This window comes from Lonchura striata, chromosome Z (genome assembly GCF_050655825.1).
Source record: "Lonchura striata isolate lonStrDom1 chromosome Z, ASM5065582v1, whole genome shotgun sequence".
NCBI lineage: Eukaryota > Metazoa > Chordata > Aves > Passeriformes > Estrildidae > Lonchura > Lonchura striata.
In genome coordinates, this window is record NC_140740.1 from 59,785,177 (window position 1) to 59,811,692 (window position 26,516).

Below are 26,516 nucleotides of genomic sequence, written 5' to 3' on the forward strand. Positions count from 1 at the left end.
ATGATTTGGAAGGGTTGTTGTTGCCACTTTTTATGTTGTCCACATAAATCTTGCTCTGCAACTCTAGAAATATTTGAAAACCCCTGGTTTTCTAACCAAGGATTCAGCTCATAATAACAGTGACTGTTCAGTGATGGCATAAGAACTGTAACTTTCAAAATGTCACTGCTAAGGCACAGAGAGCACATGCAGTTCTCTGTCACCACATATGCAGCTCGGGGAAAAAGATAGGATGCACAGCAGTTGAAATGGACAAATTTGTCCTTTTGGAACATTTTGCTGACCAGGTTGAGCATGATCTTGCACTGGTACACTCTGTGAAGTTGAGCTGTCTTTGTAGGCCACTTGGGCCTCTCTGTGTTTGCCAAGACAAACTTGTCCAAGAATAACAATATTGCTTAGAGTCACACACAAATGTAAGTTGGGAATTACCTCAGAGTCTAACACAAAAGAATTACTTGCAGTGCCATTAATGTTTTTGCCACAGGAGTCAATAGTTTTAATTTATCACAGATGCCATTTCTAATATTCTGATAATTAATTTGTAGTAATTTGTCATTTGTAGTACATTTGGGGGTTTTTGGTGTGTCTGTATTACAGTTGATGAATTAGATGTCTGATGTTAATAGCTTAAAGTTCTGTTTTCTTTTGATAATTTGCAATATTCTTCCAAGGCTGTTATGGTAGTTTAGTTTTGTGTAGCATGCGGGTAAAAATTCAAGTAATCTGCAGTGTTTTATTCTGTGCATTCATGTAGAAACCTTAAGGCTTAAATAAATGTACATGAAATAATGAAACATCTTTTAGTAACATGGAATAAAAGAATGTCAATTTTCAATTTAAAATATTTCTTCTTAGGCTAATGGATACAGCTTCATCAATATTGATCATGGACAAGCAGTATCGCTGCTAAAGACTTTTCAGAATGCAGTGGAACTCATCATTGTGCGAGAAGTTTCTTCATAAGTACCGTGGATTGTGGGGATAAACCAACAGAATTCATTGAAGGACTATGGGGAAACTGAATATTTTGCATATTTTTATACATTCAAAGAACTCAAAAAGAATTATGATCAAAATTTGTACAGGAAATACTGAACTTGTGGTTAAAGGGGGAAAAACCACTGTAGAGAACATACAGGAAATAATTTTGGAAATGCGTATGGTGAATAAACTTCTTTTTAAGCATTATAGCAATTAATGGATCACTCCTCCAAGAACAAACCTGTGTTGTTTTTTTGTACAGATGCTAGGTTTATTTTTGGATAATTCATACACATTATTAAACTTTGTGCAAGGCTTTGTGAAGCCTCGGTTGTAGCCAATGGACAGATGGCAGGGCTGTCTGTCCTGTAGCTGTTTATTGCCTTTATTTTTATTCACCAGATATTAATGTGTTACGCTGAACCACTTCTGTAGATACGAACGGGGATATGAAGTGTTGGCTTTGCTATGTGCACATTGTATAGATGAATGGGTAGATGGAAGGTGGTGCTGGATGGACAGAATAAAGGTCAGGTGAAATAATTATCTGCTAACTAAATCTGGAATCAGGAGAGAAGAAAAAGTGTTTAGTTCCAGAGTGTACATCTACCAATAGAAAATGCAATAAAAGCTTATGGTTTTTTTTTAGGAAGACTGTAACTACAAATTTGTGATATTATACAGGATTTGTTCTTAATGTAGTCATTGAATATTCATTTGCCACATATGATTTATGTTTAGTTGTTTTCTTGCATACATAATTTTTTCAACTGTACTGTGGAATTGTGCCCAGAGATTTTTCTCTGCTGTGGAAATCCCCAATTTTGTGGAAATGGTGATAATTTTATCTTTATAAAAAAGACTCCATTTTAAGCTGACAGATTTTAAAAATGAAACTGAAATGGCCAGTTTTTAAGATTGTTGCCTGTAATATAAATTTAAACATACACAAATGATGCAGGAAAGGTTATGAAAAACATCTCGATTTTGTTTGGCCTTTGCATTGCCTTGTTAATCAAAAAGGAAACCATACGCATGGAGCTAGGTAACCAAAGCAAGTTTGTGAAACTTTGAGCAGTGATGGAGAATTGCTGTGGTGAGATGGAGAGCAAAGGGAGGGTGGAACCCACCAGTTCGTAGTGAGGTTTCTTAAAGGGCTGTTCCTACAGGTAACATTAAATGTGAACTAGACACTTCAGAGTCATTAAAGGGTTTCTAATTACATTAATGTAATAGTGGTTTACCACAGGCTGCCTTTGTTCCTTATTACTGTGTAAAAGGTTCAATTATGCTTCTATTAATTTTGTTTACCAGAAACATTATCTTTCTCCTTTGTAATTGAATAGAGACTGCATAGTCTGCAGTGATAATTCATACACGGTTGTTACGGACCAGGGAAAAGTGCCATAGAAGACCGATAACTGTTTTTAATTAGGGCTAATAATTAGCCTGTCATTGGAGCAATATTCAATTATTGCAGTTCATTTTTAGTTACGTACAAGTTGGTAGTTTGGGAGAAATATAAGTGCTTTTTTCAACCCAAAAAGTTAATGCTTTTAATAAAGCTAGCAAAAACACCAGCTTCCTTTAGTTTTGGAACAATGAGCTGGAAGAGAAAGGAATTATACCTAGCTAGCAGTAATAAAAAGGCAGTACTTTTTTAATAAGTGAACTCCAATATTATTGCACTTCTTTCAAAGATGTTAACTATTGCTTATTGTACTGTGTATAGTTCTAATAATTTTAATTGAAACCCTTTAACAACTCTTTGTATATTTTAATTCTTTTTAGTTGATTTTCAGTAATATTTACCTAGAAAATGATTTTTTGATATATTAGCAGAAATGTGCTGTATTTTGATAAAATTCACTTATTTTCTGTGTGCTGTTAAAGAATGAGAAACATAGCTATATAATGACAGGCTTCAGTGTTTAGTTGTTATTTAGTTTCTATTTTTTTATTGAAAATGCAAAATGTTCACATCACATGTTCATTACTTTTAATCATGTTATTTTTATCACACACTGCCTTTTAATGGGGATACATACAGACAAGTCCTAAATGACCTTGGTCTTCTATAAAACCTGTATCTTTGAGAAGGGAAAAGTCCAAAAAGCAGAACTGATTCTTTACTGATCTTGGACTGACTTTGTATACATTTTGCAGTACATTTAAATATATCACTGAGAAATTATACTGTATTGTATTTTGCTTTAATGGTAACAGAAGTTTTAAATGTTGTTGTGTCACTTAATTTTCAGATTTATGTATCACAGAAAAATTCTACCAAAAACTGTTCGGCTGGTAGAACTATATAAGTAGAGATTTATAGCAAGAAGTTTAGTACTTCTTGTGGAAATACTTGGCCAAAGCTTGTCTTCCGTCAGTTAGCAAATTAATCGTCTAATAAAACATGAATTATGCTGATTTTACTCACTAAATGTTTGAGTTTTCAGTGAATTGAAATGTGTTTGTTTTGTCAGTGTCAGTGTGAAGGTAAACATGTCAGACTAAATGATTTTGTGGGGAGTGGGAGAAAGATGTCTCCTGATCTAGTCCAGCCAGGATTCAAAAGGACAGACAGTATCAGCACTTTTCAGTTTGAATGCATTTGTAAACTACATTTTGAATAGAATAAAATCCATCAGCAACCTGAGTTACTCAGCATGGCAGTGAATTGATGCAAACTGTGTTAATTCTTAATAGTTCATTAAAGAATCAGTTCAACTGATGTAATGAAAAGATGAAGTCTCCCACGTATTTATTATGTAAATAGTTTTTTTTAGTTTCTTTTTTGAATGAATTTTAAAACGTGTATATACTTGAGAGCATTCTATGAACACAGACATAGCAATAAGCAACACACAGAATCAAACATTCATTATTATTTTGGTTTTGTTTAGAAATACTCCCTTGTCAACAGCAATGTAATGTTTCTATTGATCAGCATTTATTCAACATTCCAAATTTTTGTATATAAGAAGACTGTTTCTGAGGTAACACATGGAGAATAGATAATAAACTAATGCTCTTTAAAGCTGTGTGAAATTGACTTATTTAAGTTTAGGAAATTCTCCATAACACCATTTATTAATCTACAGTCTCTGTAGACCTCAGTATTCAATCAGTGTGCATTCGTAAAGTCTTGTTTTTGTTCATACATATCAGTGCCCATAGGTCTGTTCTAAGTGATTTCCTTGCAAAACTGGGTTCTTCACAACAAAGAAATGTTTTTGTGAATAACCCCATGGGGTACGTTAACCTTGCCTTGATGCCAAGTGCTCACCAAACTGCTCTATCACTCCCCCCTCTCACAGGAGAGAAAATAAGATGGAAAACAGCTCGTATGTTCAAACAAGGCAGTTTACTAAAGCACAAGAGAAAGTTTATATACATAGAAGCAAAGAGAAAATAAATAATTTTATTATCTACTTTTTATGAGCAATTGATGTCCAGCCACTTCCAGGAAGCAGGGCATCAGCATGGGTAGTGGTTGCTCTGGAAGGCAAAACTACAAATGCCCCACCTTCATCCTCCTCTCAGTTTTTCTGAGCTGACATGATACAGTATGTAACAGACCACCCTTTGGTCTGTTTGGGTCAGCTGGCCTATTTGTGTCCCCTTCCAAGATCTTGCTCACCCTTAGCCTACCGATGGGGGTGCAGAATGTTGGGAAGATGGTGCTGGTGCTGTGCCAGTGCTGTACAGCAGAAGCCAAACACTGGGGTGTTATCAACACCTCTGTAGCTACCGGTGCAAAGTGCAACACTGTGAAGGCTGCTGAAGGGAAAATTAACTTAATCTCAGCCAGACCGCATGCATCCCAGTCTTGCAATGAAATCAGAGCAGTAAGTGGCTTCTGTCACAAAGAGAAGACTTTAATTGCAAGTTTACGAGTTTTGATAGGCAGAGAGAGATGCCTAGGTCAATGAGTAGGGTTAAAATTAAGAGTATGCTGAAAGCACTCTGAGGAGATGTACAAGGATAATGTGGTAAAAAAACTGGCACAGAATTTCACAGGATAGCTCAATTTGACTTTACATCCAGTTTTCTTGAAAATCACAAAACAATGTGGTAACATAAATTGTTCCATCTTCTTGTCCTTGTATACCTGATATACCACTAACACTGTTCTACTTCCTCTATACAGAAGTCTGATTCTCACTATTAACATGTTATGGTCTTGATGACCCTGGAGTGTTGGGCCCCTTGTTTTTTAGGTTTTCTATATCTGCTCCCTATTTGGACATTATTTCATAACAGTTTACTTTTTCATTAAGCATCTGAGAATGCTGGGTCTAAATTCTCTTTTTCTGCCTGAAGGCACTTTTTCAGAGAAAAAGTGTAATTTTTTTTGGTATGGTATCCCTGCTGCCATGGATTATATTCAGTTTTGGAATGTGTACAGAAGATTGATTCTATTGCAGTATCTATGAGACTGCCTTGAAACTGGAGCTCTGCTTCACCATTAAAACTGCACTACAAGTAGGGGCCTTACATGCAGTGCTAGAAGCCACCAGTTTCCAACTATTGCCTTCCACTGGTATTCCACTTGTGGTTCTGCTAGTGACAGACTGCCCAGGTCTGCATTGTGGGGCCAGGGCTTTTGCAGCTGTAGGGTCTGAAGAGGTCCTATGGTCCTGTCCCTCCTCTAGCTGTACAGGTTGCCGAGTTCCAAACTTCCACTGTTTAGCAGCCCAAGTCTTGCATGAAAAGTCATGGAGGGGCCCTAGGTGCTCCCTCTGATCCAACAAGCCTCCTCCTAGCACCAGCTGAAGGGTGGGAGGATCACCCTCTCCAAGCAGGGGCAGCTGCAACAGAGGCTCCAGGCAGGCTGCACCAACGGCTGCTGACCACACTTGCTACAATCTGCCAGTGTCCCCAGGTCCCAGTGGCCCCCTTGTCTTGTACCTGGCAGCAGCAGGTCCCTCGAGTTTCTCAGAGGGGTCCTAGGAGCATCTGGTCTCTCCTGCTGCTGTGCGAAAGCCTCATTTCAAGTACTGACAGCATCACAGTGCAGTTCAGACCCTCTTCTCTGTGGGACTCCCTGGTTTCCAGCTCTTTGCTTTGCTCCCTTTAGTTTGCTTTTCCTGAATACTGTCTGTGAGAATGTGACTCATATTTCAGTTCTGCAATATGAAATACTTGAACTATTGCTTTGTATTAGGGATAAGTGTTAAGTATGGAAAAAATAGCAGATGTTTGGCTTAAAGGAAGAGAAAACATGAAATGAGCACTAAATCCAGTGTTTTAAACTACATCAGAAATACTGTGCTGAGGACATTATGCCTACAGAAAGTAATTTGCAAGTGTGGATAAGCATTACTGAGCTTTGAAAGATTCAGTTAACATATATCTTGCAATACTTGAGTCAGGACACTTTCAGCCCCTCATATTTAAATCAATACCTGATTAAAAGCTTTAGGGGTCCACTGGGAATGTGCAAGAAAACGTAAGACTAGGCTGGTAAGGTTCCTGAGATGACCAAGAAGAGTTCCTCATGAAAAGTCATGTTGCTGAAGTAACAAAGTTTTCTGCATGGCCCAATCATTAGAGCACCAGGAATTAAATTTCTTCTAACAGTAGTCTGCAACATCTATTTTTGCAGCTGCATGACACAAGGGGGAGTGAGGCTCTGCACTGCATCCATTTCATGAGGCATGGCTGGATGCTGCAAATGGCTGAAATGTTTATGCTTTAGTATTGTTCAAAGTAATAAAGAAAAATATGTGGCAGAATACTCACTCTGGTTTGCCAGATGCAGAAATACTGACAGGGACAAATCTTTCATTGACTGTCTTTTCATAGACAAAGTAGTAGCAGATGAACCAGATGCTCTACAGAGAAATTCTCATTGAACTGCTAATGTTGGTAATTTATGAAGGAAACTTTGGAGAAAAAAACAACCATAAAAAACCCCAAGAAAGGAGTAAAAGCTTTCTATTGAATTACAAGTATGCACTGGTAAAATACAGAGTTTGTAAGTATTGTACCATGGCTCTTAACATCAGTGTTTTAGCGTATTTGATTTATTTTTATCTGCAAGAACTTCCACTTACAGCAGAATAATCAACAACTGGTTTTGAATATGGCGAAGGTATTTTTTGCTGAGAATGTTTCCGCCAAAATCTACTTCAGCTGAAAGCTAAAGCTTCACTACTGAGAAACTGATGTTTACTAACAAATATTGAAATAGAGTAACAGCTAGTTAGCTGACATAATATTAAGTCCTGGAAATGATAATGTAAAATTGTCTCATTTGCTATCTTGCATGAGCAATGAATGATAAGGTGGGAGTTGTTGTATGCAAAGGTTAGAAACCATGCTGAAAACCTCCAAACAGATAAAACTTCAAAACAATTTTTTTTTCTGCTGCATTTTAGTTTTATGAAAACACACTGGGTGACTTCCTGACCCTGCAGTAAACAATGTGTGGTTTATTTAATTGCAAATGTAGTTAATCTATTATAAATTTAATCATTATGTGCTTATATTTTAAGACATTTGAAAAAATCAATTTTTTTTTTAGAGTTACTACTTAACAAACTCACTTTGTTTTGTAATTCTGCCTATTTTATGCCACTTTAAAAAAAAAAAAAAGCTGTAAGTAAAACATTAATGTTTCTCTGCACCAAGTTTTACTCCAGTTTTCAAACTTCACAATTATAAAGATTCCATTATATTCTTATGCCATGAAGAAAACTTCTTGCCCTGCTCCTACAAAATGTGACTGGAAAGGAGAAGAAATTCATCCAAGTGAATTCAGAATTTTCTGTTCAACCCCTTTGAATTACCTTGTTCAGACAGGGTTTTTCGAGGTTTAAAAACATCCTCCCCATATGCAGAATTACATGCTGTGATTCCCAACAGCATAACCTCACAGGAGAGAAGAAAGATGCTTTTTTTCGCCTCAGTGGTCACCTACCCAAACAGTTCCGATTGCATGTCCTGCAGGAAAAACAGCAAGTAGCAGATCTTCTAGTACACAGAGAGTTTAATTTAAAAAAAACAAACAAACAAACAAAAAAACCCCCTGAGTTTTTATATTTCTCTTTCATTTCCCTACACATACATAGATACGTATATGGGTATTAAAAGTATAAAATAAAACTATTAATTTTTCTATTGATGTGTAGGCTTTTATATAGCTTTTAAAAAGAGTTTTCTAAAACCCCCTTTAAAAAAAAAAAATGCATCTGTAATCCAAGCAGAACACATACTAAAGTTCAGTAGAAATGCTGCCCTGAAAAGGTAACTGGTTTTCATATTAAGATTCTCAAATCTTCATATTAAGATTCTCAAATCTTAGCTGCTTTTTTGCATTTTCCCAGTCTCTCAGTGGTGGAGATACTCCTCCTTTGTTAATATGTGCTTGGAGATTCAGAGTTAGCAACGCTATCTCAGGTTGTCAGCTAACCCATTCATCTTATTTTGAAGTAAGTTTAAAAATAATTGCAAGTCAGGAAGAACTACTCCATCTTTGACATAAACAATTTTATGAGGAGAAGAATGTTACTGTAAAACACATTCATAGAGCTGCTAATTTTACTCTTATAATTGAAACTGCTATGCTCAATACAGCAATTCTAAATTTTTTCATTTGTTTGCTGTAAAATAGATAAAAAGCAGATGCGGAAATCTCTCAGCTGTTTCAGTTTACCGATGCAACTTGTACAGCTGACTGCCATCCAGAGGCAGCAAGTTTAAACTGGTTTCAGCTGCTTACACTGACCATGTAGCATTCATCTGTTAATCTCATCGTAGGCAGGAGTTTAAGATTTCTAGATGTGTGAACTTGAATCTGGGAAAAACAATTACTACACTAGAAATTTTATCTGGAAAAATATTTTCATAGTTTTTCTGGGTAGGCATGTAAATTGGTCTTATACTTTCTTTCCTTTATAGAATTTTTGGGACTGCACATCTGGTGGCTTGGAGAATACTACACAGAATTAAGAGTTGTTTTCTGTAAGATGTTTTTCTGTTCTACGTGACTCTTAAAAAAAAACCTCCATAAATTATACTAAGGCATACATAAAAATGAGAGCAGTTAAAGGTTAAAGGTATAACAATGGAAAGGGGATGAAAGCCACTTCTTGTACTTGGGAAGTACAGGGGATCTGCTGGAGTTTAGGCTGAAGTCTATTGTCTTTGAAATATTCTGAATTAACACTTTCTGATTTGTCTGTATTTGAAAATTAGTTCAAATTAATTTGACATGTCTCTGAACCTGGAACATGTATCGTAGCACAAACAGAAAATATTATTGGCAGTAGTTTGTACCTGCAGTCTACTACTGTGAGTAGTTAGGAGATTGGCATTTAAAGATTATGCCTCTTGATTAATGCCAGAGAAGGAACATTCATGTTGTAGAAGAAAAGTTGTTTTCCTGTGTTCTGCATCACTAATCTACACAAAAAACTGATATCTTGGTTATATAATAATGAAAATGGTGTAAAGTTACTGTGTATGAAAACAAATTTAGGTAGCACAGGCTATTCAAATACATTGGCTTTTAGTGGCATTCTAGTACTGCTTTCAAAAGAGCAGTCAAAGAAAAATACTTTAAGGGATATTATGGGACAAAGTTACAAAAGCCTCGAAAAAGTCAAGATAAAAGTACTAGCTGCTCTCCCCTCATTCATGAGCCAGTTATTTTAAGGCAGCAGAAGGCTACCAGGTGGTCAGGCACAGTTTTCTCTTTATAAATCCATACTCGCAACTCCCAATCTTCTTGTCGTTAGCACGCTTGAAAATGGCTGTCAGGGGAATTTGCTCCATCACTTTCCCAGGGACTGAGGTGGGGCTGATTTCCCTCTAAGTTTACCAGTGTTCCTTTCCTGCCCACCTGGAATCTAGGGGTAACATTCCCCTCCCCAAACACTATGACTTTGAAAGATAATTAGAAGTGGTCACACAGTACACTGGCTAGATTCCTCAATGCTCACAGAAACATCCCATCATGTCCTGTGACATTGCCTGTGAACAATTCCTTTAACCTGGCTCTCCTCAGCCATGGGTACATCTTTTCTGCTCGAGCTTTCTCATTACTCTCCAGGGCTTTAGATTTCCAGAGGTAAGTTTTACCAGTGCTACAGGAGTTGTTGAATTGAAGTTAAATTTCACTTCTCATAAATTGCTTACAACTTAGAACTATTCTATTTTTATCAAATAATTGTTAGCTCTGTGGCTAACATTATTTTTGTAGTCTTTAAAGTTCCATTTAAGGAAAGCTGATGAAAGCTTTCTAATGCTTCTTTCTTTTACCTCGTATTATTTCAATTCTCTCTCCCTGCAAGCACAGCAAATACCAGAGATGACTTCTTGTAATGAAAATACTTTTCATCTGATCCTCTAAAACACCTTTTACTGTAACTTCCTTCTGAATTGCCAATATTTTTCTAGTGGTACTTGCAATTAACATTACGCAGTAAATACTTTTTAATCCTCACGGGAAGATCACTAAATACAGTCTTAGATAAAAGATTAATAGTCACTCTTATTTAACAGCTTCACCATTTTACATTTAGGTAACCTGGAATTTATGTTTACCTCCAAAGAGCCAGCATAATGCCTTGTGTTTTGCTAGTTAACCTGACAAGCAAGGTGGAAGTGAAAGAATTTATTTACATGCGCAATACAGCTAATAATTGAAAAGTAACTTGTACACCTATTAATTCACTTTGATTACAGCTAAAATTTTCTCTAGGCCTAAAGCAATTTGTAAGCTGCAGGTCTGTTAGCCATTGATTAGAGAGATGATGTTTGGGCACTGCTTGTACAACTATTCCCTTTCTGCATGTCGACTCTTTTTATTTAACTTTTTCTTTCTCAATAGCTTGGAGGGTTTTTATATAGGAGAGGGAGTGGCTCCTTAACACCTTTAAATTTTGAATGCTTTGACTAAAATAGGCATTACTTGCTTCCAGCCTTTTAGTGGCAGCATGTGTGACCCAAAGCTTTCATCATTAGATTTTTGGGGGTTTTGGATTGGTGTAATTTTTTTGCCAATTCTTCTCAAAAAAAAAATAATTTATTTTCCAAGCTGATTTTGTACTGTGGCAGGAACTGAAAATTACAGAATTTAAACACTGTTTTGTTTTCAGAGAGCAGATCAGTAGCTCAGAATTTTGTATGTACTGCTACAGGCTTTGTCTGAAGGAGGGTATCCCAGTCAGTTCTAACATCACAAGGCTTTTTGTGAATTTTAGAGTTCATTTTTGTTTCGGATCCTCCATTGAGAGATGCAAGGAGAAAGGTAAGAATATTCATAGCAGAAATAGCTTCTACATCTCTGCTAACCATCTTTGGATAAGATGGTCTAGTGGTAACAAAATTTTATGTAAGGTTCCTATATGTAGAATAATAGTATCAGTTTTCTTTTCCAAAATATAAAACAAAATATCTGGAAGCCCCAGTTAAACTTAATCTCAACTTATGCTGCCTAGAAACTACCAGAATGGCTGAAAAACATATTTAAAAAGGATTTTTGTACTTTTGGAGTATGAATTTCATTTAGAAAGAGAATATGAACACACTGATAATGATTTTGAAAAAAGCCCTGAAACATATGCATAAACATATTTATATAAAACGCATCTCTGACAATTGCTTGGAATTACATTTCTGTAATGTATTGAGCATCAATACTTGTAAGCACTACCCAGACTTACCTGTGGAGATTCTGTAACAACTGACCTACTTGCTCAGGCAACTGTCACAAAATTGCAGTATTTTTCAACCCAGATAACTTCAAAAATACTTCAATCTCTTCTCAGCTGGGGGAATGGAATGTCTTAGAAACTGCCGGAAACCTTAAACCTTTCAGTGCCGAGACGCACAACCCCATACCACTAGGAAATAATGCAGTTCGACCCCTAATAGTGATAGCCCACACATGAAGTGCTCAGCCTCACTTTCTTCAGACAATGTAGTTTTTAAGTTGAACTACAACTGCAGGCAAGATCAACTTCATTGGGATAGCGTCGCAGTCAATTTAAACCAGAACACTTTACAACCCCTTCTATTACAAGCCCTTCCTGTTTGGACAGAAGGTGTGTTCAGAGGTTTGTTCCCTAGGGCGATAAAACTCTCACCAATCGCGGACACCAAAGGCGCAACGAAACGGGAAATCTCGTCTCTCCGCGGCCCCGCCCCCAAGGGCCCTCAGCCGTGCACCGCCGGGGGGCGGGGGCGGCGCCTCGCGGGCCGCGCCCCTTCCTGGGAGGGCGCGGGCCCCGCGCCGGCCCCGCCCTGCGCACGGCGGCCCGGCCGGCTCCGGATGAGGTGGCTGCTGGGGAAGTGAGTGGTCGCCACGCCGCGGGCGGGCCGGAGGCCTCGCCGGCAGGGGCCGCCAGTCCCTGCGAGAACGCTTCTGGGAGCGCCCGCCTGCGCCGCTAGAGCGCCCGTCCGCGGCGCCGCTGCGGCCGGTGGCGCGCCTCTCGGTGGGCGGGCCCGCGCCCCCGGGTGCGCGCGGTGAGCCTGGGCAGGCGCCGCCATGATGAACAGCGGCGGCATCGGGGTCCCGTTGGGCTTCCCCCTGGGCCCCACGTCCGTCATCCAGGTCACCAACCTCTCCTCGGCCGTGACCAGCGAGCAGATGCGGACGCTCTTCGGCTTCCTGGGAGATATTGAGGAGCTGCGTCTCTATCCCCCGGAGTAAGTGGGGCCCGTGCCGCTCTCGGCAGCGACGGAGACAGCCTAGGGATGAGGAAGGGCGCGGAGGAGCCGGGGGTGGCGGGAAGGGCAGGGGCGGGAGGCCAGAGCCGCCATTTTGAGTGCGGGCACCAGGGAGGCGTCACGTGGTCCCTGCCCTTTGTATGGCCGGAGCCGCGGAGAAGGCGATGCGCCCGCACTTAAGATGGCGGCGCCGGAGATTTTCCCCTTCGCCTAAAAACTCGCTTTCTGTGGCTTTCTGTCTCCTCGCCCACGCTGGGTGCAGGCGACCTAGACCGGGGAGTTCCAGGCACGCCCTCGCTCGACTGCCTTTCTTATTTGTCTTTTTTTCCCTTCTGTTGGAAGGGCCGTGTGCTCCGAGAAGGGGCCATTCGAATAGAAGCCAAAGTGGCTGAGGTTTTGCAGAGAGCAGAGGAGGGACCTGCCCTGCCTCTCAGTTACCCCAACTAAGGCTTGTGAAGTAAATTAATCCCAGCCGTCACATTTCTCCCTATGTTATAGAGGTTCGCGTGGTGTCAGCGGTGTGCGAGAGTGCGCTCAGGTGGGAGATGCAGGGTCTTGCAAAATAGCAGTGGTGCCTCTCCCGAGAAAAGATGATCAGCAGGAAGAGATGATTTTTTTTTTTTCTCTCGAGGCAGCAGTTGTAGCGGGAATCGAATAATAAATGTGCCTTATCAAACCTTGTATTTTCTTAGAAGAATTAAATCGGAATAGTGGAAAGGAGAGGGCATTATTAGCATCCCAATACGTGAACTTTGATACATAAATGCTCAGGCTAACAAAACTTTGATTTGCAAAAGAGAACAGTCAATAAAGTTGGTGTTTATCAGTTTTTACGTAGCTACATAACATCTGACTATATTTGAATACCAGTCATTCAGAAAAAAAAACCCATAAAGATACACTTAAAATAAGATATGCATTACTGATAGTTATGTGGTGGATTTTTATACAGTTTTCTGGGGCTTTGTCCTGGACTTGTTCCATAGTTGCTTCTTTATATTTTGGGTTTTCACTTGACTGAATCTATTTTTTTTTGTTGCAGCTGTTGTTCTTGTCTTTCACTAGGCTATATGACAGGTTTTAAGGGAAATGGGGACTTTTTTGACATTCATACACAAATAATGTTTGTGCCAATGTGTACAGTTTTGCCAGGATGTATATACACATAAAATACTAAAATCCAGTACCATAATAGGGAATAACTTACGAATGTTAAGGTTATAATGCTGATGAATTCAGTTTTCAGAGATAGGATGCAGGATTGCAATTACCTGCTTTACTCTTGATTTTACTTACCATTATTTATGCATACATGTTAGAAGTATGGTTTTCCTTGCTTCCTACTTATGGACATTTGAGCTGACTTTCAAAATGCTACTTTGGGAGAAAATTAATTACTCTAATGCCTTAATGTTTCCTGTTGACTTTCTGAAAATGTATTTAAATAACATTGTGATAAATTCATAAAACAGTATTTAATTGACAAGTGGACTGGAAACAGGGGTGTCTCAAACAAAACAAAGATCACTATCAGTTTGCAGTACAGTTAAAAACTGAAGCTGGTTTGCAGGTTGTGACAGGTCTTTTGCCTTGGGTGGGAACTTCAGTATGCTAGCCACTGCCACAGCCTAGTGGTGTTTTCAGTTTTACAGGAGCCCAGTGACACCTGTAATTGGATTCTTAGTCCCAGACATGCACAGACAGTCTCATACACTTGTAACCCAGTTGAAATCTGCCTTTCAGAGTAGGCTTCAAAATTACATGTGTAGGAATGAGCCTTCAAATGTGGCCTTAAGAAGATCTTTTGAATGGTTAAATGTTGAAAAACTTACTAAGCAACAATTGGGTTTTGGCAGAATGAGTTGTTTGAAAGCAGGGAGTCACAACCTGTCTCTGTTAGGTGTGGAAAGACCTGCTGTGTAATACTGCTTGCTACTGAATAGTCTGGAGTGGTCTTGGAAGCTAGAACTCTGTTGGAGAATAAACTTTTGCTTTAACAAAAAGTTGGATGATGAGCGAGTTTGTCATAACTCTTCCCTGGTCAAGGGCAAGACTGGGTTGACCTCTGTGTTCTGCCACCAGGAGGTTCTGCTCTGGTTGCAACCCAGCAGGCGTTGCGAGGTGGAGACACATGCCATACCAGACCTTGGCGATGGGGTTTGGGGCCTCCTCTAGTTGGAAATTTAAAGTGTTCTGTTCATGAACGAGAGTATATAGGCAAAGCTTAGTTCAGCATTGAGGAGTGCCAGCCAAGTCATTTTTCTTTATCTGTTCTGACACAGGTGGATGGGCCACCTTCACTTAACCAAGAAAAGTGAGATTTCGTCTGAGAAAAGGGGTCATCATCTGTATAGTCCAATAAACAGAACTGGTATATCCTGCAGTGACAGCACTGTAGGTGAGGCTTCTGGGACAAAACACACAGAACCTCATTTAAACTGATCTGCAGAATTATCATAATGTTCTATTTTAATAAGTTACTAATTTCTGTCATGTTCTCCACACCTCACACACCTCATGACCTCCCTGCCCCACTGAAGAAAATTTGGAGAGAGTTAGAGAAATGTTTTGTAGCTATTTTTTTAAATTATTACTGCTGTAGATTTCTGAATAGATCCTTCTAAGGAAATTTTTTGGTTAGAAATGTCCAAATATTATTTAGATATTTACTTCCTCTTTTTTTTTTTTTTTTTGTTTTCAAAGAGACTAACTGCATTTTAGTAACTTTGAATCAGAGATACATGAGTTGCTTTTTGACATCAAGGCTATGTAACCTAGGAAAAAGATCATGAGTCTCCCTCAATTCAGCCTCAGTAAAGGCTAGCAAAAAAAAAAAAAGAAACAAAAGGAATTAGAATAGGACTTCACCGTTTAGGAAAAAGCCTTCTTTTAAAGGATGATGGGAAGATTTTGGAGGCCCCCTTCATAAAAGAAGAAGACTTGATCGCTGTTAAAACTTCTAAAATTTTAGATCTCTTAGATCTTTATAGTTTCCCTTGATGCAACTTTGATATGTTTTTAGTAGAGAGTGTTACCTTGTAGAGAATTTCTCCTTTCTAACCTTTGGAAAACACTTGCTATCAAGATGTTTTTGTAGGGCCTCATTTGCACAAGTGTTCAGACATCTAATATTTTTTAACATACTGTCCACATAGCTTTTGTGTTCTAAATCAGGGAATACAGGAGAGTAAATCGTACAAAAACACACTTGATAGTGCAGGCTCTGTAGATGTTAAAATTTATAAGGATTATTGGGGTGTCTGAAACTGCGTTGAGCACAATTATATTTTTGAGTTGGTAATGAAAACAAACAAGGAAAGAAAAATCAGCAGATCTTAGAAGTCTTCAGCAGTGTGGGCCATAGAACCTTTAGTGGTGACTTCAGCCGTTTGGGTTATAACACTGAGGGATGTATTCTAAAAGAAACAAGCAAACACCATGCAATGATGACAAGAAACTCCAAGACACGAGCTTCTCCTTCCCCTTAGAGTGCTCTTCCCCACCAAACCAAGCCAAACCAAATAAAAAAACTACTTGTGGCCATAGAAGTCTTTGTGGTGAATGAAGTATCTCAAGAGTACTGAAAAAGCCACAGCCGGCTGTCACCTCTGATGCTGGAAACTGGTCTCAACTGAGACCTTACAGTTGGCTCAGAAGCTGTTTTATGCAATTATTTCCTTCCTGAATGTGGAAACTTGAAATGGTAAAAGCATTACCCATCACAAATACATAAAAGTGGGCAGAAGTAATGTAGTCATCTTGTAATCTTTCTCTAAATTGTATGACATTGGCTTTCATGTTTACATGTCTCGCACTCCCTGTTTAGTTTTTCCTCTACAATGTTGTCTGTTCTTACAGAATTTTCCATCATAGATGTTTCTGAGTGCCATTCTGAATTTGGCCATTTATAGATATTATACATTTGTGCTACTGTCCTGGTAGCAAGACACATACTATTTTGCCTGCCTCAGGCTTACATGTTGGTTTATTTTTATAATTAATATGATGAGATCGCATGTCTGAAGCTTTTGATTTAAAAAAATTTGAAATCTAATAGAATTTCATAGAATAACAGGGATAAACACGTCCTTGGAATGTGAGGGGACTCCAGGATGGTTTGTTTTAAACTTGAACTGCTGCTGGTGCTTCCACAAATTTGACAAGTGTTTCCGTTTTGGTTGAGATAGGACCACGGTGAAACAGTCTATGCAACATTTTTTCCATGATTTCAAATAAAAATTGCTGATATTCCAGCAATACTGTATTCTCTCTTTGAATATTTACCTGTACTTCCTTCATGGAAGAAATAAGCTGCTGATATAAAAAATACAAACTTTGACTATGGAATCCATTTTAAAAGCAAACTTAAGTGGTGTTTATCAAGATTGCAGTGTCCTCTCTTGGCATACAGTGTAATGGAAAAGTGAATTACAATTTTTTTTCCCTTTTGTAGCCAAATGGTGAGTTGCTCCTACTTCCTCCAATGTTACTCCATGCTACATTGTGCTGAGTTTAGGCAAATGGTTTTTGTTACATTAGTCAGCTAGGACCCCATATTTGAAAGCCCTCTCAAGAACCATTTTTATCTTTGTGAAAGATAACTACTTTTGTGAAAGCTGGAGAAAGAATATTGATTTTTACAGGCTAATATCTGAAGGACCCACCAAAAAATGGAAGGGTTTGTTGTTTGTCTTGCCTAAACAAAGATTATTTTCAGAAAAAAAAGAGAAACTATAAAATATTTACTTGGCAGTTGTAATTGTCAAGTAAATATGCTCCTTGAAATAGTAATTTGAAATGTACTATTCAGTGTGTAGCCAGATAATAGAAGAAAATTAGTCTTGTTAATTAGTGATTTTTGCTTATGTAAGTTTTCATTAAAAAGGTGCTCCATTCTTTTCTTACTGATACAGCAAGTGGCAAGCTAGTAGATTTCTATACTTTAGGCTTCCTTTTTTAGGAAAAAAACTTTCTTTTCCCTTAGGAGTAATAGTTAAAAATACATGCATACAGTTAAGAGTAATTGTTATTTTTTCCTTTTGTCTTGCAGCAACGCACCTCTTGCTTTTTCCTCCAAAGTATGTTATATTAAGTTTCGTGAAGCATCGAGTGTTGGTGTGGCCCAGCATCTAACTAACACGGTTTTTATTGACAGAGCTTTGATAGTTGTGCCCTGCGCAGAAGGTTGGTATTTTAGACATTCTCCTGTAATGTTAGTCTTTGTTGTGTTTGTTAATTGTTTTAAGCTTTCTATGTAAGGTGATGCTCTGTTGTTGTGTTATTTTATTTTACTGCTTTTTAGAAAAAAAAGGCCTTGAAACAAAATTGAAAATTGAATGAAAAAAGCCCTAGTTATACATGCTTAATGGAAATTCAACATTAGCAAAAAGATAGTTGGTTTAAGTTATGATAACTTATGGTTAAGTTATGATAGTTACTGTGTATTTTGAAGAAAAAGAAAGGAAAATAATTCCTTTCACTATGGTTTGTGTAGGCAAGTGTATTTGCACACAGAGTTCTCACTGAAGTCAATGGAGCTCTGAGAAGATCAGGCAATTTGCTGACACTTAACATTGCAGTTTGAATTTTAATGTGTCAGCTTCGCTGTAGAGATTTTTTTGCTGATTTGTGTTTTTTAAAATATACTGGTTATTTCTGCATTTTTAGGGTGCATATCCTAGTTTTTTCTTACAGACGTGATATACTCAATTGGCCTTTTTAGAGGTCATCTAATCCAAAATACTTAGTATTCAAAATACTGTTAGAATATAAATGTTTATGTGCTAGTTTAATTTTTAAACAAACATCTTTCCTTCTTGTTACTGTTGAAAATACTACTCCCATGTGCCATAAAAAACTTTTATTATGTATACTGGTACTCCTTTTTTATTTTGGATATCTCTTTAAATATGCAGTGATCTTTCCAGAATGCTCCCATAAAATATTCTTAAAAACATTAGTAATGTAATTATATTAAATGTTCTTAAAAAGACTATGAATGTAATGTAATTACATTAAAACTCTTTTGAGATAAAATAGTTGATAAATACTACATTAAGAGATGTTCCTTCCCTAGCTCTGAGGCCATGCTTTTACAGATGTGTTGAGTACAAGACACTTTTGTGTTTTTTGTAGAAACGGCTTAGATTTGAATACAATTACATGAAGAAAGGTCTTGTGGCAGGCATATCAATGGATTTAGGCAGAGCCCCATTGACTTCATTAGGATCACTGTGGCATTTAGCCTCTGACTGGTACTGGACCTTTGCCTCTTCAGGATGGAATAATTCCACCTGATAGAGTGAACCTGACTTTACTTTCAACTTAGTTGCTATTTTGCCATGAACAACAAAGTGTAGATTGAACTGTAAACTGTAGCAGATCAAGAAATACCTCTTATTAACATCTCTAACTGCAAGAGTCATGTTTTGGTTCAAAAAAATACTATTGACTTCTTGCAGGTTGTTAACAAGGTCCCAGAGTAGCACATTTTGGCATATTTGCTGCATCATGATCTAGACAGTGTGAGATGAGTGCTGCTATAATCCTCACCTGGGACGTTCTTAACAAACTGACAAGTCTCCAAAATTTCACAAACTAGGGAAGTTCTTTGACTAAAGGCCATACTGACCTACAGTATACTGCCTATTCTTGTAGCTTTCTTTGGCAGGTCATGCAGCACATACATTTATATTTGTAAAGCCTAGGTTTTTAGTTCCTTTTGTATCTTGTTTTCGGGGCTCTTTGTTTTCATGTTTTTAACTTGTTCTTAAACCACAAAGAGAATATTGCTATATGGGCTGGAAACTGTGTAGAGGCTGAGGGGACCAGAGTCTCCAGTTGAAGAATTGCCCCTAAATAAATAGACAAAAGATTGTTCAGAATCTTAGTTTTATATTTAGTCAATAAGATCTTAACAGTGGTTCAGTATTGCCAGTGAGGGAAGATGGCTGCCTAATGAGAGAACAACATTCCTGGTATTTTACTTGTGATGAGATTACTGCCTGACATGATATGGCAACAGGCAGGTAAAGCTACATTTTCCTGTGTCTTTTGTGGTAGATAGTGAAAGAAAGGAGAATAAGTCAAAATTCTGACAAGTCTTGTTCCAGCTCTATTCATAACTGGCTCATTAGGCATTTCTGAGAAAACATGCTCACTGTTCAGATACATTCTGGACTCCACAGAAATGTATGCATAATTAGGTGAACAAGTGATTGGATTTTGAGGTTGTTTTTTTTGATGTCAGAATGCTGTTCTCTGTAACTTTGTATCAAAATCTCATTTATAAAAAGATGTGAAATTATACAAATTTAACTTTCTGATGAATTTATTGTGTGGAACAAGTATGGCTTTGGAGACCATAGCATAAGGGTTTTTTCACTATGTATCATATGATGCACTGTTAATGGAGTCAGTGAAGTGGATCATGGGTTTTAAAAGTAGTTATGGCTTTTTATTCTACCAGGAGGTAAAATTACACCATTGACCAACATTCCCAGTAATAAAACATTTAATGTGTGAAGTTAAACATAGAGGAGAGGTAAAATGGAAATCTAAAAACCTGGTTAAAAAAAATAGAAAAAAAAAATCTGAAATTTGGAGTGTATTTAAAGAGTGGTAAATAAAGGAGGAAATCACTACAGAATGAAATGAATGTAAAGTATGTGACAATTGATGAACAATTTAACAAAAATGTAATTGTAAATGAAGTAAGCTTATTAAGCTGTGAAAATACAACTTTTTGTGTGTGTGTGTGTACTGGTAGGTTTTTCTTTAAATATGTTTTGAAAATGCAAAGGTTGAAAGCTAAACAAAGATGCCACCCTAATCTTTCTAAATTTTATGTCCACATTATCTGGTAGATGGATTTTGACTATTAATTTGGTTTTGTATGTTTTCTCTGTGTGATATTTGTGCATTATTAGATGACTAGACTGGCCAAGGCAGACCTGTTACACTTGCCTGAGTTAGGCATTGTTTGCCATGCCACTAAACCTGCCGCCAAGTGAAACCTTCATGGGGGAAATGAGATCGAAGTCTGACCTGCTGAAGATGGACGCCCTGTCTCTGTTTTTATTTTATTTTGCTTTCTTTCCTTCATTTCTTTTATTTTTATTTGATTTTGTCCCTTTTTTGTTTTGTTCTGTTAAATCTCTTTCCCTTGTACTTGTGAACTGGTACTTCAGTTCTGTAAAATGATGTTTGTAAAGGGTTCACAGTGTTTGATTTCGAAGTTGACCTGAAGCTGCTTATGAATGGTGGATGGTATATGGAGAATTTAGAATATGATTAATTTTTAGTGCTCTGAATTAAGAATAAATTTGATTTGGAATTTGTTTAAGTATCTAAATTCAGCAGATGAGTACATTGTGTCAGAAGACAAAGAATAGTTTTGAGATATATTATTCCATATGTTGTGCTTTATGAGTTTATCTTGGAAAAGGACAGGTAAAACTCTTACTTCTGGAGAAAGCAACTTTAGAAAGTAAAGTCATAACATTTCTCTGCTACTTTCCTCAGCAGAGTGTTCCATTTTAGGTTGCACCAGCTGTTTAAAAAAAGGCTTACTATTTATGTCTAACATGATGAGTTTAAAATAATTATTTCTGAAATACAACTTTTTATGAATTTCAAATGTCATGGAATACTTGTTTACTTCTGGTGAAACCTTGCTCCAGTGAGGTCAGTGGTAGTAAGATTTAATTTTTTTTTTTCTTTAACTTTAAGAAGAAACTATTTACCACTCATAAGTACAAATGCAGCCTGAAGTTTTGGTTGGAGTGTGTTATGTGAGACATATTGTCTTTTAACACTGTTACTTGTGGGAAGATTGAATCAGTTTTCTTTGTGTGTGTGTGTGTGTGTGTGTGTGTGTGTTGCACTTTGACATGCTCTAGTGGTGATTATTTCAGGAAGATGTTTTAAGAAAACCACTAAAGTCAGAAAAAAAAGGGTTTTTCCAGTCATCTCAGAGTCTCAGAAGCCCTGGCAGTTCATGCTGGAGTGATTGATCTCTGAATGATGTTCTTCTTGTGAAACAGAAGCCCTGAAACAGAAATGGTGGACAAAGTGGTGCGTCTAGTCCTTAGGCACTGCTCTTCCCAGCCAGCTGCACTGGGATCTCTTGTTTTCACTCCTTTCACCAGACTCTGCACTGCAGCTGGGAAGAGCTTTGATTTGTGATCTTTGTTGGATTTAGTCGTGACAGTTGTAATTGCCAGTAGCTGTAATGTCTTCATTTGCTTCTGCTAAATCCACTAAGATTCATGAGTTGGGATCTAATAGAAATTACTTTATTTCTAAGCATACGTGTTCTGTTGATGTAAAATAGCAGGAAAATAATGATTTTTTAAATGTTTAAGGTAGACTGTGAACTCTTCAGTGTTTTTAAAACAAGTAAATTCTTTGCAAAAGCACTTTGGGATGTGAGGGTTGACTGTAGGTTCACTACAAAGAGTTGAAAATTAATTTGAGTGCTTGAGGAATAAAAATACTGTAATCAGTACTTGTTTGATACAGATGATTCTGTTCAGCCTTTAGCAGAATGTATTCTAGTATGGACTAGGTTGTCTAGGGCTCTTTGGACTAATGGTACAAAAAAAGTAGCAATCACAACTGTGCCTTTAAGCAATGCTGTGACAATGTACGTTTGCTTCCAGATTCTTGCAAAAGGGAGAATCAATAAATGATCACAGAACCTGTAATTTACTAAGCAGAAGAGCTTCTAAGAAATCTGTCTTAAGGATGTGATATAGATATGGCATCATTATTTTGACTGCTCCCTCATTAGAAAATAAATATCTTCACCTCGTTCTTACTCAGATTTTAAATACCATATTCTAAAAATGAGAGTAATATTTTTAAAATAAATTGTCCTGAGCTCTTTTGTCATAACCTACATGTTCTGATGTATTCAGTGGGCTTGTATTTCCTTTACAAATACAATCACAGAGGTAAAATTACAAAATTTAAAACTTTTTACTCATTAAGTTACTTGAACTCACATATTAATATATTAATTTGTTTTTCAAAACTATTTAAAGACTATGAAGGTAGATGTTCAAGATACTGCAAATTTTTTTTCTTTTTTTTTTTTTTTTAATTCTCCACAGCAGTGTTCTGTAGAATTTTTTAAAAATTTGACCTGGACTTAAAAACTGGAAAAGTTACCCTGAAGAGACAGTGTCATTGAATATACAGGAAAATTTTTGGGATTCTGTCTGTAGAAATAGACCCTTTGTCATTCTTGAAAACAAAATAAATGAATCTTTCTTTGTGGTGTGGAACTAATCTACTTGATTTTTGTATTTAAAATAGAACTTCACATTGTTGAAAGACCAAAATATTCTGGAAATAATGCTGCAAACTTTACAATTTACATATGCATGCTGTTCATTCTGTGAGCTGCTATAACCTGAAATGTTCAGTGGATTTCTTGAACAATGATTCAGCAAGTTAATGATTTCAGTGCTATGATCCATATACTTGAAGTTTAGGCTTCTGCTGAAGTCACTTTGTGAACTTGAGTCATTGTCTGTCTTAGTTATATGTGCCTAACTGACCTCCTGTTTAAAAGGGCTAAATGCCTAAGCATTTTATAAGTTTACCTGGTTAAGTGTCTATTGAATTGTCTGTATGTAAGTGCATACTTAAATTAGGCATATACTTATGTACAGTACTGACCAAGGAACTCAGCATGCAGGCACGCCACTATCAGAGCCATTTCTACCATTGGATTTAATTGTGCCATGTCTCTGGATCCATATAAACTTGCATGAGTAGCTGTTTAATCGGAAGATAGTGATTGTTCAGGATAAGTTCTGGTTCATTATTCATTTGAAAAAACGTTAATACTTTTCTTTTCAGAAAAACTGGTACATAATTCTATGCCTAATTTGCATGCACATCTGCTGGATCTGTATATTCAAAAGCCTGTTAGTAGGCCTAAATATTAGGCAGGGTATGAAAAGTACCTGATACTTTTGAGCAGTCAGGCAAATCAGGTACCCTTCTCATTGCATGCCTGACTTCAAAATGAAATATGTTAAAAGTGCTGAACATTGTGATGGTGGCTTAGATTCATGCATGTTTTTTAAAGAAGTCTTGGAAGTCATTATTGCACAGTTAACTACTAAGTACTAATAATTTTCCTATTTTTTTCTCTTAGTTAGCAAAATCAAGTGATTTCTTACATGTTTAGTTACAAGGTGTCTCAAAATTTAACATAAATAAAATAGATGTAAATAGGAAGCGTGAAAAGGAAATGGGTACTGTTATTTTATCTGTTTTGTTCCACCCATGCTACATATAAATTAAGTTTCCTTTAGATTTGTTTTGTCATTCAGTCATATCCAGCTGTAATCCAGACTTTTCCCACAGATCTGTAGAGCAGGTTTGCAGCACTTGTTTCTTTTAATTTTTTTAAATTAGTATGTTTTCTGTGGTGTCAGTTGGAACTCGTATCACTAAACCTGCATGGTGTTACCGTAAATTTTCCTTTTCAATAAGAATAATATTCTTCAAATTTTGGATTTAGATGTTTTGTAGTTAAAACATGTAGTTTTAATCAAGGCAGGAATCCACTGGCACGCTTTATATTTAATACTTGACTATTAAAACCATGTTGAAATAAAATAATTTACTTTATTAAGATCCATGGGGTAATACCAAAGGACTCAGTTGGTTAGCATATATACAGTTACGCCAGTAATTTTGAACAGATCAAAGATACCTAGTGTAGTTAGAGCTACTTTCACTAGTTTTTAGTTCAGTGTTTAATGTTTCTGACAGTTTTAACCCTTTGCGTTTCAAATTTAAAATGTACATTTAAATGTAATCATAATTGTTTAACTAGAAATCTTTTTGGCTTTGGAGATATTTTTGGGGTTCATTTAGTAGTCTAATCATGGCTAACATTCAATAAAACCAGCATTTAATTCAGATTAGTTGTTACTTACTTTTGGCATTACAGGAGGTCTATAATCAGGTTAAAATAGCAGGAAGTATTTATGTTGGGAAAATAGAGCTTGCTTAGCCTTATCAGTTATTATTTTCTTCAGTCTTAGGAAATTTAGAGTTAACTTACCAGTTTCAGATAAACTGGGGTGACTAGAATATGAGACTACAGATCTTAAGTTTTTTCTACTCTTCCTTCCTCGACTTTAAATTTCACTTTTAGTATGCGTTCTATGCAGTCACAGTAGTTCAGTAGTTTATTGTTTTATGTTTTATTTTTTATTTATTTTTACATTCTAAGTAAGTAGCACCAGAGTAATAAAGAAAAGCACAGATTTCAGTCAGCACATACTTTGGTTTTTTCTTTTTTCCTTTTTTTTCTTTTTTTTTTCTTTTTTTCTTTTTTTGGTTTTCTTTCTTTTACTGATTTGGTTATTTGCCATTTCTGGGGATTAAACTTTAAAAAATGTTCTTCTTTTCTGTATCTGATGTTCTGTGTGCTATTAGTGATGCAGCCAACACGAACGGTTGTCATGTGTAAAACAACTTTCGATCACCGCGGAAACACCGCCCTGGGAAAGCGTCCATGCTTGATATCGTTTGGTTCATGAACGTTAAGTTTCCAGTACAGGTGACCCATAGCTCAAAGTGTTAAATAATTATATACATTATTCAGTTTTTAAAATAATAATCCATTAATGAGATTGCTAGTCTTTGAAGTTTTGCTCACTTTTGTTTTTCCTAATAGAGCAGGGTAAAAGGAAAAACTTACATTATTTGTTTCTTTGTAAGGATCTGGTAGATAGATTCATTGTTATTTATTACATTTTTAAATGCAAAGGTAATTGTAAAATCGTAGAAAGAGTAACATCTGGCTAGTGTTCCAACTCTGTATAATGCTTTCATTTGCTTCTTCAGGTAAAATCCCAGATGAAGCCAAAGCCCTGTCTCTATTGGCGCCTGCTCCTACTATGACAAGTCTGATGCCTGGTGCAGGGTTGCTTCCTATACCTACACCAACTCCCTTGACTACAGTAAGTGAATTTCAGTATAATTTCTAGTTTCCTCTGTCCTCTGTAGCCTTTTCTGTTGATAGGGAATGAGAACTATCTGGTTGACAGATGTTGCAGTGAGGGTTTAGCTGTAGTGGCTCTCCTGAGTATTGATCAGAAGATACCATGTGCTACCTTCCCAGGGTTTTTCTTTCAGATTACTATTTTCCAAAATAGTGGGTAAATACTGATTTTGGTTTTTGTTCTTTTTTAATTGCCATCCTACCTTGTAGGATCATTAATGTGGTATAGTAGTAGTTAACCACTGACAAAAAATTTATTAAAACCTAGGTTACATTGACACCAGTTCTTCAAAACATTAACAGATGCAGTAGAGACATTTCCTTGATATATCTATGGTGAGATTTTTGACTGCTAGACTGTCTAACAGTGTTTTCACTATGAAAAGTAGAGGAGCTTGGTTATGCAATTTCTCCTCCATTCCCTTTTCCCTCTGTAAACCTTTCTTGACATCAGCGAATTGCTGTGGTTTATTGAAGGAAAATTTAAGGTTAAAATAGAGTCGTATTTTCCTTTATTACATAGAAAAAGGTACTGATGGCTTGATAAGAATTCCCCGCACTTCTTAGAAAATACATCTATTGAAAATACAGTTGCTTTTTGGGTAGAGAAAATTCAAGCCAGGAACTCAGCAGACCAATTTTGTAGTGATTTTAAAGTGACTTTTTATAACGTTTCACAGCAGAGTTTTTCATTTCCAGTTCCAAACATGAGAGCTGTATACATTTCTCATTCTCTAGGTATGAGTGGAAGAACTTAGAACATTCTTTGCATTTCAGCTATAATAATTTTGTCAAGTGATTCCCTTGTCCAAAAGGCGCT

The 26,516-nt window shown here is 37.0% G+C and overlaps 2 protein-coding genes and 1 long non-coding RNA gene across 18 annotated transcripts in view; 2 read left to right on the forward strand and 1 right to left on the reverse strand.

Moving 5' to 3' along the window:
• Window positions 1-4,022, forward strand: part of ERBIN (erbb2 interacting protein) — a 116,366-nt gene extending 112,344 nt beyond the window's left edge. For all 12 annotated transcript variants that reach the window (XM_085567732.1, XM_085567730.1, XM_021534395.3 and 9 more), the window contains one exon: window positions 859-4,022. In XM_085567732.1, coding sequence (XP_085423858.1) covers window positions 859-966 — 108 coding nt within the window. In that variant the 3' untranslated portion in view covers window positions 967-4,022. The remainder of the gene's footprint in view (window positions 1-858) is intronic.
• Window positions 1-11,651, reverse strand: part of LOC146763854 (uncharacterized) — a 33,845-nt gene extending 22,194 nt beyond the window's left edge. The window contains exon 1 of the long non-coding RNA XR_014951597.1: window positions 7,779-11,651. This is a non-coding gene — a long non-coding RNA (uncharacterized LOC146763854). The remainder of the gene's footprint in view (window positions 1-7,778) is intronic.
• A 797-nt stretch (window positions 11,652-12,448) lies between these two features.
• Window positions 12,449-26,516, forward strand: part of SREK1 (splicing regulatory glutamic acid and lysine rich protein 1) — a 32,915-nt gene continuing 18,847 nt past the window's right edge. Inside the window, exons 1-4 of one of the 5 annotated variants that reach the window (XM_085567752.1) lie at window positions 12,449-12,642; window positions 17,714-17,847; window positions 25,129-25,252; window positions 25,540-25,655. In XM_085567752.1, the coding sequence (XP_085423878.1) occupies window positions 25,593-25,655 (63 nt within the window). In that variant the 5' untranslated portion in view covers window positions 12,449-12,642; window positions 17,714-17,847; window positions 25,129-25,252; window positions 25,540-25,592. Of the gene's footprint in view, window positions 12,643-17,709; window positions 17,848-20,591; window positions 25,656-26,516 lie in introns of those variants that run through there. The other 4 variants (XM_021534401.4, XM_077790372.2, XM_085567751.1 and 1 more) reach the window with 4 other exon arrangements.